The following is a 14,275-nucleotide window of genomic DNA, read 5'->3' as shown; positions in this document are numbered from 1 at the left end:
CACAAAAATCAGTAGCTTAAAAAATACATTAATAATGAAATTGCTAAGAAAGAAATTCCATTCTTAAAAGCTACAAAAATGCATAGCAACAAAAAATTATAAAATACTAATGAAAAAAATTTAAGAGGACCTACATACACACACGCATGCATATAAAATGGACAGACATCTTATATTCATGGATTAGGGAAATTAATACTGTGAAAGTGATCTACAAACTCAATGCGATTTGCATCAAAATATCAATTATATTCTTCACAGCTTGAAAAAACTCTCCTAGAATTTGTACAGAACTATAGAAGAGCCCCCAAACCCAAGACAATCCTGAATAAGAACAAAGCTGGAGGTACACATTATCTGACTTTTAAAACACACTACAATGGTATAGCAACCAAAACAGCATGGTACTGGCATAAAAACTGAGGCACTGATCTACAGAACAGAACAGTGAACTCAGAAATAAATTCATGTACTTATAGCCAACTCATTTTGGACAGAGGCATCAAGAATACATACTGGGGAAAGGAAAGTTTCTTCAATAAATGGCACTGGATATTTATACACAAAACAGACTAGACCCCTATCTCTCACCACATACAAAAACTAATTCAAAATGGATCAAATAATCTAATTATGCAAACTACTAGAAGAAAGCATAGGAGAAACAGATCTATACATTAGTCTTGGCAAAAAAATTTGTTGGACATGGCACCAAAATACACACAACAAAAGAAAAACTTTACAAATGATTACATCAAAGTAAAAAGCTCCACTGCAAAGAAAACAATCAGCAGTGATGAGAAAAACTTAAAAGAATGGGAGAAAATATTTGCAAGCAATTCATCTGACAATGGATTAAATCCACAATACAAGGAACTCAAACAAGTCAACAGGAAGGAAAACAAATATGCTATTAGAAAATGGGCAAATAATCTGAACAGACATTTCTCAAAACAGGCTATTCAAATGGCCAACGGGTACATGAAAAAAAAAAAAACCCACTCAATATCACTAATCATCTGGTAAGTGCATATCAAAACCACAATGAGGTATCAATTCACTCCAGTTAGAATGGCTATTAAAAGACAAAAAATAAATGCTGGTAAGGATGTGGAGAAAGGGAAGTCTCATGTACTGTTGGTGGGAATAAAAATTAAAATTAGTACAACTATGAAGGAGGCTCCTTGAAGACCTAGAAACAGAGTTACCATATGATCCAGCAATCCCATAACTGTAGATATATTGAAAGGAAATGACATCAGTATGTTGAGAAAACATCTGCACTTACACAGTTACTGCAGCTTCATTCACAACAGCCAAGATACGGAGTCAACCTAGGTATCACCAACAGATAAATGGATAAAGAAAGTATGGTATGCACACACACACTACATGCAACAGAATATTCAGAATATATTTAGCTATAAAAAAATAATGAAATTCTGTAATTCACAAGAACATGGATGGAACTTGAGGACATTATGTTAAATGAAGTGAGGCACAGAAAGACAAACACTGCTTGTGCTCAGTTATATGTGGAAGCTAAAAAGTTGATCTAACAGTAGAGATTAGACTAGTGGTTTCCAAAGCCTAGGAAGGATGTGCAGGAAATGAAAAGAGGTTGATTAACAGGTATGGGAGTACAGCCGGGGAGAGGGAATAACTTCTAATGTACCACAACACAGAAGGATAACTATGGTTGACAACAATTAATTGAATATTTCAAAATAGCTAGTAAGATTTTGAGTGTTCCACATCAAAACAAATGATAAATGTGTGAGATGGCAGATATGTCAACTAACTTAATCTGATCACTGCACAATTTATATACATATTGAAATATCACAGAGCACGTCATACATATGTACAGCTACTGTCAATAACATTTTTTAAAATTATGGAAGGGGAAAATGAATAAAAATTTTAAACCTTATTGGCAAGAATTATACGAAAGATTTTAATTTCATACCTTCATTAGGGCTCAAATTCAAGTATACAATACTCTCTCAAGGGGCTGGGGATTTAGCTCAGTGGTGCCGTGCCTGCCTCACCATACTGTCTCAAAGTAGCATACACATACAAAAATTAGTATTTATAATTTAAAAATTGGCTTATTAAAAGGTTATTTATTAGGTTCTGTAACCAATCTGGTGGTGCAAAGAGTTTCAAATATGCATTAAATATGAGTAATGTATTATTTCTAGTTCACCCAACTAGGTAAACACTATGAACAGATACAGTATTGACTCAATACAAGTATAACCGTTATCTTTTACTTTTATTGATTTTAAAGATGAGAGAAGTGAAAAACATTTAAGTCTTCAGCATTATTTACAGGATAATAAAGAGCTGATAGATCACGGATGATTTTTACTTTCTCAACCTTTGTAGACCACAGAATTGTCCAACTGGCTCCTTGTCCTAATATCCTCCCCTTTCCCTATCTTGAAATGCTATCCCAACTCTTCTCGTTCCTTTATATTTCATTTAATAGTTATCAAGTCTAATTTTTCTTTTATAAGGTTTCTCAATGATGGGACTTGTCTTCGCCATTCTCTATCACCGCCTTCTTCCCAATCCTCTTACTTGGATTACTATAACAATCTACTTGGTTTTCTTACATCCAGTCTCTCTCCCTTTTAATCTGTCTTTTATACTGATAAGTGAATAGCATGAATTTAAAGGGGGAAGGTAATGTAGGATTTTCACTGTTTATAATGAAACAATGAACAGGTAAATCTAGGGGTAAAAAGGAGTTTCAGCAAACTCATTAAGGTCAAGACTTATAACAACTTTGTATTTTCTACATCTTAGAACATTCTGAAAATATTCAACCTACACAATTTTCAACTATAAAATTTCTAAATTTATGGCACAAATTTATCATGTCTACATAATTAAGACAAAAGTAGAAAGATAGAGAGAAATGGAAAAATGTATAAAAAAAGATTTTTGGGGGTTATTATCCTAAAGTTCCGGGAGAAAAAAATATACATATATGACCAGAACATGGCTTGGGCAGACTTAAGATTGCAAATAGGATGTGTGGTACTCAGTAAAGGTTTACACTCTTTTTAATGTTTCCAGCTAAAGCAAGTGAAATACTATGTGATTAAAATTTCTTTTACCAAATTCACCATTTCCTCTTGAAGGCAGGTATTTTAATAAATTCTATAAATATTATGCTGGTCAAGATAATGGCAGATAGTAAAAAATAAATGATTTTAAAAATTGGCAAGGTGACCTCTCTTTCTTTTTCTTTAGTTATGAGTTATAGGGCTATCAAACAAAAAGATAGCAAAAATGGGTATTAGTTACATCTCTACTAGTTCTTGATTATATATTAAACTATTTAAATACATTTCCTCTAGTTGATTTTGTTTAGGTATTTGTTCAAAACTGTGTAGAAGTCTATCGAAGTTTTTCACAGTAATTTTTAGTTTCAATAAGAGCACTATGAAAACCCCTAAATATTTATGTCAATATTTAATAAATAAGATTATTTCTTTCAAAAAGCTTTGTACTTTTCAAGTATAAGAAGCTAACCATATACAAGAGCTTTGTTCTAAGACTTTGCCTAAAGCAAAAGCACTCAATATATAATTTTAATAATGAAAACCTGAGTTTCTAAAGTATTAGAAACTGAGCTGTGTGTGGAAAAAATAAATCATTTAGGTGAAAGGGTAACAAACATTCAATTCATGGATAATGCAGCCCTGAGGGAAAATATGCATATGAATGAAATTTATGAAATTGGTTCAATGCCTCTGCAAAGAAAAATAATTAGTTTGTTTTAAAGCTACCCATAAAATGTTTTCAATACTGCAGTATGAATTATTTATAGAAAAATGTACATCTAACTTTGAAGCTACCATTTTACTGAAAGACTCTGAGTAGTATGGGAGAAAAAATTAGAACATATCATTTTATCTATGAAATATGTGGGTGACTCCTTTTTAATTATATGATTTCCAAAAAGTTAAAGATTTATTATCTATTTCAATCAGTAGTATTTCAGTCTACTTTTCAAATTAATGAGATAAACTGAGAGTGAAATTATCATTTCATCTTACATTTTATACAGAATATCATTTAAAGTTGGCAAATAAATGAGGATGTATTCCTTTAAATCATGACTACTAATTTAAAGACGGAGAGAATAAGCTTAAATAATGAAAAATTTTGGTGTTTCTAAAGTTAATGCAGAATATTAAGGGAAACATTGGATTTGAGGTTTTACTATAATGACATTATGTGTACTACAAAAAAAGTTCAAATAGATTCATGTTTAATAGTCTAAACTCATATTTAGACAATACCTTTTAACCAGTTACATACTGGGACACCAATAACTGTGTGAGTTTCTTTGCTTTCTAGTGATGTGGTACAGTCACAATCTGATTGATCAGGTCAAAACTTGAGCTCTCCTAGAACAGCATCACTCTGGTTGTATAAGCATACAAACAATAATGATGAATAACTTTATTTCCAAAGTGTAATTAACACGAAGCTGCCAATTATGAACACTAGAGGGCAGTAAGACTCTAGATGGATATTTAAATTACAGGTCTAAAAGCAAAGGCAAGTCAGTATTGTACATTTCTACTTAGGAAAATCAAAATCATAATAATTTAAGGCATTTATTTCTTTTAGGTTGCTGAAGTACAAAGCATTTTTTAATGTGTCATTTTAGGCATAACTTACTTTGCAAAATCCAAATAAGAAATGTGTCCATGATAAAACCCTGGTTTCATCTCTTTCCAGGAAGTTATATTCTTTACAAAACGCACCTAAAAAGGGAGAACACATTTGTTATTTAAGTACACTTTAAAGAAAATGAAATTTGATGATAGCAAAACACTCTCAATTTAGGAATTTAAAACCAGTCACCATTTTGACAATTAGAGAGAGAAAAACGCTTCTGGATCAAGCGAAGTATAATGTAATCTATAACTACTAATTCATCATAGAGCTACTATCACAAAACTCAGAAAAGAGATGATTCTGAAAACAAGACTTCAAAATGTAACCATTTGCAATCCTGTATATATACAGAATATTTACAGAGTGGGAGAGTGGAGGGTGTATATTCTTTCACCTCCTACCAACACACATACTGAAGCAAGCAAAATTACAATATACAGACAGTCTATATATAGTAAATGTTCTCAAAGGCTTATTTTTAAAAATTCATTTTCATTGTGATTTAACAAATAAAAAGTTAAACCAAACTGAGTAAAGAAAAGATAATCACTGATCTATAATTTCTTAAAAGAAAAACAGTACAGTTTTTGTAAGCAAACCTCTTTCGGATAAATAATAAGTGGTTAAGAACCTTTTCTACAGACTAGATACAGTACAGGGAGCATAGCAGGTGAGGCCCACCTCTGTATGGTACTGAAGGCATCTACAAACTGTGACATCAGGCTGTAAAAGCTCAGGACTGTCAACTGCATACTTCTGACAGTTCATCAACATTTCATTTACATTTCAGAATAGAGTTAATCACATGGAGCTATTCTGGAGTACTTCATACTGGATGAGTGTCATTCAGTTAACAGTGATGAATGAGGATAGCTGCTTTCTACTGGTAGGGTTAGGAAGGGAAACTGAAAATGCAGCTGTATGTGAAAGAATGTGAACTAGAGAAAATGGAAGATTTGGGGAGAATTTATTTTTTAGGGGAAGCATTAATAACTCACATACTAAAGGAAATAATGGGCTTTTTAAAATGGAAATTGAATAAGCCTTACTTAACATTCTCTCCATACACATACATACCCTGGAAATAAAATTTGAAAATCAAATGTAGATAAAATTGAGTTGCATTAGAAAACACATAATTTCATTTTAGCAGATATTTTCATTTCCCCCCCACTGAAACAAAGAGCCACATAAATGTGTGATTTGTGGTTCTTCTGCTCTTTCCTGTTCATTCTTCACATAAGGTACCAAATAAAATTAAGGTATCAAATGCCAAATGAAAAGAAACAGAAAATAAATCAGATAATCCCAAACCTGCATCCTTTACACAATGAACACGAAAATGTTCCTTGTAACTGCAACTTAATGGTAAACTATGTCATATAAACTTTTGGTTCTATGAAAATCAGTACCAGTATTTCAGTCAAAATGAGAGGGAAATAAAAGGCAAAGAGAATATGGAATTGGAGGTGGTAGTTAAAGAGAGCTTAAGACATATTTAGCAAATGAGCTATATTTTTCAGAAGCAGAGGTTTAATATGGACATGGTGGTGTAGGAGGGAAACGAAAGGAGATGCTAGATTGAAGTCTGAGAAAACGCTGTTATATAAGGGAAACACTGGATAGGACCATAGTATAAACTTGGATGGAGTACAGTATGGTGAAAGGCTAGTAGAAATGAGTCAGGGATAAGCTTCAAGAATCCCTTTTCCTCCAGTGTTCCTAAGGATGGTCAATATTAAACCTTCCTGAGGATGAATGATACTTCATCCAATGTGTGTCCTTCAATATGAGGTGAAGAACGTAGGATGCAGCATGATACCTGGACTGCTGTCAGGCTTCTCAAACTCAAGTGTGCATATGACACCTTTGGGACTCTTGTTAAAATGCAGACTCAGATGCAGTAGATTCGGATGCAGGAGCAGAGCTGGGTTTCTGTACTTCTAACAAATCTCCAGGTGATAGGCCACAATGAACAGCAAGCCACGAGGAGGCCCAGGAGCTAGCTTTTGACTTCATGAAACAAGCTTCTGAGGTTTTTGTAGTCTCATAAAGGAGGCCTTCGGTCCACAGGAGCACTTGAGTAAAGTTAACTTCATACTCTCAGTAAAAATGGACTAAAATTTAGCAAAATTTTGATAATTTTATAAGCTACTGCAATACATAAAACAGAAAGGGGGAGCAGAAGCAGAGTGAACCCTGCCTACTGGTTCTCTCTCTCTCTCTCCTCTCTCCCCTCCCCGTGTGTGTGTGTTGGTTAATTGTCTTGGGTAACCCCAGGGGCTGCTGAGGATTGCTGATTAAAAGCAAGTGACTATGTTGAAATATCTCTGTATGACACTTTGAGCTTTACTGCCTATATTCATAACATCTGAAACAGATTTAGATAGATTATAATTACTTTTAGGTTGTCAAAGTCCCCCAAATGTATCGAATCTCTTTCAATCTTCCAAATAAAATAAGATCAAAGTCTACATATTTGTTTAAGTCAGCTTTCTATCACTGTAACAAATACCTGAGATAATCAACTTATAAAAAAGAAAGTTTGCTTTGGCTTTCAGCTGTTTCAGTGACCAATGGGCGCCATTGCTTTGGGCCCATAGTGAGGCAGTGCACTGTGGTGAATACACATAGTGGAGCAAAACCATCCACCCTATCTTCAAGGAACAGAGAGACAAAGAAAGTGGATGGGACCCATGATCCCTTCTGAGGCCTCACTCTGGGTGACCCGAAGACCTCTCTCTCTAGGTCCCACCTCTTAAAAGTGTCTTCCAGTGCTTGCTTCAGCAGCATATATAATAAAAGTGTCTTCCACCTTCTAAACTTTCTAACACATGGGTCATTTAGGGGCATCTAAGATCCAAGTAACAACCATACTCAAGGTATATACATTTTTTTTTCATCTCTTCAACATTAAGGCAATATGTTAGTCTCATTAAGAAAGCTGTGGCTGACTTACAATGTGCAATAAATCAAAAGATGCTGAGCTGAGGTTAACCTTCCCTTTATGAGGAAGGAAAAAGTGCTAAGCAAACACATGATGCCAGTAAGATTACAGAGTGGTGCTTCACACTAATCTGGAAAACAGTCTGAGCATTTAAAAGTGTCATTTATATACTACTGAAATTCCATATTGTTCTATCTCTTCTTTAAAGTTGTTCTCCAAGGAGAGACTAAGTATCCTCTTTGGAAAACAGTATTCTCAAAAAGTTTTCTGAAGTATTAACTTAGCCACTTCTCCTTTTAGCCATGTCTAATATTTATGCCCTTGTTTCTTCAAAAATTTCGCTGTCTCCACTTTATCTCCTCCATTTATTCCTTGCACCAATCCAGTCCCAGTTCCTTCTCTATGACTTTCTGCCTTTTCACTTTTCCTGCAGTGCTTGCTTTGTCTTCGGCTTGTTTCCTTTTAGCATCTCCTCCACTGGGGCACTGTGCCAATCCCTCATCCTAAGGCTCTGAGACACAGAGGAGTAAGATGAGGAAGTGCGTATCAGAGGAGCAAACTTCAGTTCATTTTATGGATTCTTATGATTACATCTGGCACTAATGAAGGGTAAGGTGATAGGCAGAAAGGAGCAAAACCTAATAGTATCAAGTGAAACTTGAATGAAAGCTCTGCCTTAGGGAGAATAAAGCCACCACAGTGACTTTATTCAAAGAGAATTTTCATACTCTGATTGAAATATGCTACCAAGAAGGATGTTTCGAAGAAGTAGTTAGATATACTACATTAAAAGAAGTGTTTTATGGCTAGCCTGGAGCAGATTCTAAACTCTGATTTTCTTGTCAGATTTTATAACTCAAGCAGAGTCAGGCTAGCAAGTAATCACAAGATACCTTTAGGGAAAATACAGCAATGTAGGTAGTGCACTGTGATTTATTTGCTTGTTGAGTTAGACCTGGACCAATGCTATTTTTTTAAAAAAGCTATATATATAAAAAAAAGGGGGGCCAGGGATTTAGTTTAGTGATTTCGCCACCACTGTGCAAGCGCAAGGACCCGAGTTCGATCCTTGGTACCAAAAAAAAAAAAATAGCTCCATCTTACAGTTGTATCTAGACTTACACTGCTAACAGGTGAATCTCAACATTACGATCATCTGTGACCACAAAATAACTTGTTTTCACTATCTAAAAGAGTAGGAATGTAATCCTGAACATCTTGGCAAAATTTCAACTTTGAAATTGCTATCTATTGAATGAATCCTACTATTAACTTGAGTATTTACTATATACCATACTTCTACTCATGCATTTATTTAAAGTAAACATTTCTTACATGGCCATGTGTACTTCTTAGAAGTGTACTACACCAGCAAGGAAGTGTTCTACACTAAGGGAAGACTAAATAATTTTAGATTAGAAATATATGCAAAGCTCCACAACTATAGAAGATATCAATGATAAAGTTCAGAGCTATGTTGCTCAGTATTTTGGGGGTGGGGTGGGCAGGAAGGTAGCCAATCACCTGAGAGGCAGCACAGATCATGTTGCCATCGATCAGAGGGGTTCACTCTGTCAATGATTATCCTCATCGTTCCAAGCTCAGTTTAAAAAGCACTATTAGAATCTAACTTGGCTTATGTGTTTTTTCACTGACCATGCATTTAGCAAAAAAACTTACGGAGTTATCTACTATGTCTAGGGACTATTCTAAACACCAAGGATACAGTGGTGAACAAGATAGACAAGGTTCCTGCCATCAAGGAGCTTTGCACTGTAACAGAATTTTATAGATAGATAGTAATCAAACCAATACATAATTTCATAAGCTGAAAGTACTGCAGTAGGAAGGCTATAAAATGATAAAGTATTCTGTAGTAACTTGACAGAGGTATTTAATATGTAAGACGGGCCAGTAAGGTTTGAGAGAATGTCAATCTGAAAACTTAAATAGATAACATGAAGCCAAATAAGGGAGAAGCCAGGAGAGGTTTATTCTAAGGAAATTTAAGTGCAGAGGGCTTGAAGTAGGAAAGGGTTGGTATATGCAATCAACAGAAGGCAAGAGCACTGGACAAAGACTAGATTAGAAAAGGCCTATTGGTCTAGGTAAGGAATCTAGATTTTGCAGTGGAAGCAGGAATATGAATTTAAAGGTAAGTAAATCTTCCTGGGAAGAATATAAAAAGCATCTTTCCATGTTCCCAACCAGAATCATGTTCTAGATCATTGCTACTCAAACTGTGGTTTGAGCATCAATTTTGGCATTAAGTGGAAGTATTTTAGAAATCAGAGTATCAGTCAGGCTCTATCTTGGTCTCTCTGAATCAGAATCTGCACTTTAACCAGTGATTAGCATACAACTTACATGCTAAGATCATTCGTTAAAAGTGTTGCTCTGACAAGAGCTCTGATGTCATTCTTATCTCAAAAAAAAAAAACTATTGCTCTGATGAGGAATTAAAAGGAAGTATACTGAGAGGAATTAGAGAAAGGAAGAACAGTGAATAACTACATATAACCCTTGGGAAGCTGCTGTTGTTAACCAAGTGGTGGTGTTCTTGCATCTCTGAGGTTACTGATTTATTTTTCAGGGAATTAATAAAGCATGAGAACATGTTCTTACATGTTTTATAATTTACATTCTGTTACTGTATCTTAGTGTATATCTCTCTTGTTGTAAGTGCCAGTAATGAACAGACTCATTTCTATAGTTTTTGCTTCCTTGTACATTCTTACTGGATATTTTTTGACTTAAAAGAATAACATCTTGGGGGCTGGGGGTTTAGCTCAGTGGTGCTGCTGCCTGCCCCGCAAGCACAAGGTCCTGAGTTTGATCTCCGGTACAAAAAAAATTTTTTTAAAAGAATAAAATAACATCTTAAAACTGTTTCAGAGCCAATGAAATGATGATTATCATTTTAAATATAACCATATTACTTTGAATTTAAAGAAATTTCTATGTTGATAATAAAAAATAAAAATAAAAGTTTACATTCAGATGAGGCTTACTAGATTTAAAGGAAAATACAAATGCTACCCAATATGTCAGGTAAAGTAAAGAGAACCAGTAAATATGTTTTGATTGCATAAAGTGCTCCTGCCGGGGATTTAGCTCAGTGGTTCCTCCACCTGCCTCGAAAAGTGCTCTTATGTGTAACACAACACAAGTAAACTGCAGGTACTGCATATTAGACAACATCTTTTATGTAAGTCACTCTTAATTAAGACCAGGTTTTGAACTACCAGCTGATTTTTGGAAGTATGTCAGCTAATGATTAAGACTACTCTTCTTCTCTGCCCCACATAGATGTTTTAAATGTTATATATTATGTAATCAAACTGCTTTAAAAATAGCACTTGTACTTCTCCTTTTTTCTGTATATTACTAACAAGCTACTGAAAGAAAAACAGAGGCTTTATCTTATCTGAATTCAACTGGGAAAATGTACTACTACACAATGCCCATAAATACCATCTGTGGTGAGCTTCTGCAGATCTGTATTCCATGAGGAAAATGGTTGATGTCATTGCCAGTTATCTCGTAGCTGCCAAAAAACTTTATAACGCTGGACACAAAATAACTCAAAAAATTGAACAAGCTAACATTTTTCTAAAAAATACTGCTGAGATCTGAAATTATGTGAACATTAAGGCATGCTCCTTTTAAATCCAGGTGAATTATGAAAAGTAATGCAAACAAATTTAAAACCCACCACACTGTATAAAATGGAATATTAAAGATGCTTGCCCTTGAGATATACAATATTACATAATGAATAGGTTTTATGACCCACTTAGCTAAAAAGCTCATGTTTCTTTTCATTTTCAGAAGAATTATTTGGTCTGGCTGACAGATGTGAAATTTTGGTTCTATGAAAACGAGTAATCAAGGATCCTGCAGAGAGCCAAGAATTGTAAGGGCAGATGATAGGTCACATACCATTAGCCCTCATCAACAACTCTTTAGCCAGGTCAACCTTAACCCCATGTATCAAAGTTACTCTCTTGCTTCAGTGTAAAGACTACAGTTATGCCTAATTGTAGGAAAATAGTCAACCCTGTAACAATAAAACAATTTCAGTTGTTTTCAAACAAATACTGATTATAAAAGAAATCTTACTTATTTACTTATTTATTTATTTATTTATTTATTTATTTATTTATGGTACCAGGGATTGATCTCGGGACCTTGCGCTTGCATGGCAGGCAGTAGAACCACCGAGCTAAATCCCTGGCAAAAAACTGTAATTTATAAAAAGCAACTCCAATATGGCTTTTGATCCTAAATAGTATTTTCAAATATTATCTTTTTTCTTCCTCATGGAATCTAATTCCCATCCTCTTAAATGTTTATAGAGATAACTTCATTTTTAATTATAGTCAAAACTCCAGGTGTGGGAGAAATGTGGGCTACTGCTGCTAAAGAGATGAGTAAACTTGATTTCATAATTTCCTCCACTTTTCTTAAAACCATCTCCTAAAATTATCCATCCATCTGTTTATCTTACAATTTCTTGAGAGTTTAAAAAGCCAGATTATATTAAAGACATAAGCCACAATCCCTGTTCTTCAGGAGTCTTGGGTTATTATTTATAATTATTAAAGATGAGATTCTGGAAGCCAGCCATAAAACTGAGTAACGAGTATTCAATACGTATTTCTCTGTCATAAGTTGAAACAATATAATTTTTATTGCAGGGTCTCTTGGCAAAAATACTTCCATTTTCTTAAAATGACACTACTCTGAATAATATAAATATTTTCTTCAAAAGTTCATTACTCATTAATTTTACAAATACCTGATCAAGGAAATGTGCCAAATACTGTGAAGGATGTAAAATTATATGAAAGTTGGTTTGTCCTTTTCTTATAAAAGGCTTACAATTCATTTTTAGTTATATGTGCTGCCGAAGCGAGCACAAGGCTTACAATTCATTAAAATCGGCATGCATACTCCTTTAAAATAAAAAAATTTGAGGCTGTATCAGAAACCATCTGTCCATTCCCTGAGTGGTAATTACCTGGTCTTGCAAAGACATCACCGGATTGTTTTTGGTAGTGTTGATGTGAAGAACATGGTATTTATTCTTGGCACATAAGTCATAGGCGATATTTGTAAATGAGGTGCTTGCAGTTTTGGGGACTCTGTTATAAATGATCACCATGTCTTCCTCCTCATCTAGAGCTGCATCTTGCCGAGGTCCATCCAGTGTATGTCGCTGCTCAATTTCTCGAACTTCATGTCTTGCGATTGCCCTTTCTGCAGAGAAAAAAGACAGGAGCTAAGTTTTTGTTTTCTTCCCAGGTGCTGGGGATTGAACCCAGAGCCTCTGCACTGAACTACACTCCCAGCCTTCTGAGGTAAGGTCTTGCTAAACCACTAATCTGCCTAGACAGGACTTGAATTTGCAATTTTCCTGCCTCAACCTCTTACAGTATTGGAGTTACAGATGTGTGCCGCTATACCTGGCTAGTTTTTAATGACACTAGAAGAAAATTATGAACACTGAACATTGGACCACGATAAGGAAAGACACCAACATAAAGGAAAAAACAAAAACAAAGATCAAAACACACAGGTAACATGGGCAAACTGCTTGAGATTTTAGGAGGAGCCATCTAGTTGATTCTAAAACAGCTTTAACCTATAACATAGTTTCCTATTGGAGAACTGAGTAAGAGCAGGTGAAGGAATGTTTTGATAGCTTAAGTATTATGTTTGAAGGATAATACATTTACATATCAATAACAAAAGTATAGACAGAGTCATCAAGTTTAGAACAGCACAGAGCAGAGAGTACTTCAGTGTGGTTCAAAAGTCACGTGACACTGTGCAAGCACAAGGACCCGAGTTCGATCCCCGGTACCAAAAAAAAAAAGTCACTTGACATTCTAAAAGAATTTCTATATCCTGAATGAATTTTCAAACACAGAGACAGATTACAAGGAATAGTAATCTTCACAGTAAAAAACTCACCTAGAAAAGAAGATTTTCAAATTTATTACTTAGGATTCAGTTATTCCCTGTTTTATCAAAATTTATCAGGGAAGTGACTATAAAGACTAGTATGATTAAATTAGGTAACGAGAGAAAAACTCCACCACCACCAAACCTTTTCTTTTTGAGTGTTACACATATTGGCGACAGACAAGTCCTAGCTATTTTTTTTAGGGGACAGAATAGAAGGGTGCTCTACCACTGTACATCACCAGCACTTTTATTTTTTATTTTTATTTATTTATTTATTTTTTGGTACTAGAGATTGAACTCGGGTCCTTGCACCTGCACAGCAGGCGGCGAAACCACTGCACTAAATCCCCAGCTCTTATTTTTTATTTTGAGACAGGCTCTTGTTGTGAAGTGAAGATCCTTCTGCCTCAGCCTCCCAAAGGGCTGGGATTACAACACTTGGCAAGTGGCCACTCCCTGACTTTACTTAAATTTCCCGATTCCGCTACTTCAAATGTACTATGTGGTTCTAAGCATTTTGCTTTCTACTTCTGTGTACGTAATGTAAATTTCAGCTTCAAACTTTTGTAGAATAAGGAAGCAACAGAAGGAAGAAGGGGGACAGCTTTAAGAAGAGTGGACATTACTTTGGACAAGGATACTTATTCACAT

At 34.8% G+C, this 14,275-nt stretch overlaps 1 protein-coding gene across 2 annotated transcripts in view; it reads right to left on the bottom strand.

The window, feature by feature from the left end:
* Hs2st1 (heparan sulfate 2-O-sulfotransferase 1) overlaps positions 1-14,275 on the bottom strand; it is a 217,405-nt gene that overhangs the window by 19,842 nt on the left and 183,288 nt on the right. For both annotated transcript variants that reach the window (XM_004841337.4, XM_004841336.4), the window contains exons 2-3: positions 12,675-12,913; positions 4,705-4,790 (exon numbers count right to left, since the gene is read on the bottom strand). In XM_004841337.4, coding sequence (XP_004841394.1) covers positions 4,705-4,790; positions 12,675-12,913 — 325 coding nt within the window. The remainder of the gene's footprint in view (positions 1-4,704; positions 4,791-12,674; positions 12,914-14,275) is intronic.

This window comes from Heterocephalus glaber, unplaced genomic scaffold, assembly GCF_053883595.1.
Source record: "Heterocephalus glaber isolate CG9 unplaced genomic scaffold, H.glaber_assembly_v1.0 deba00001442, whole genome shotgun sequence".
Classification (NCBI taxonomy): Eukaryota; Metazoa; Chordata; class Mammalia; order Rodentia; family Bathyergidae; genus Heterocephalus; species Heterocephalus glaber.
This window is presented reverse-complemented; position numbering and strand designations above follow the sequence as displayed.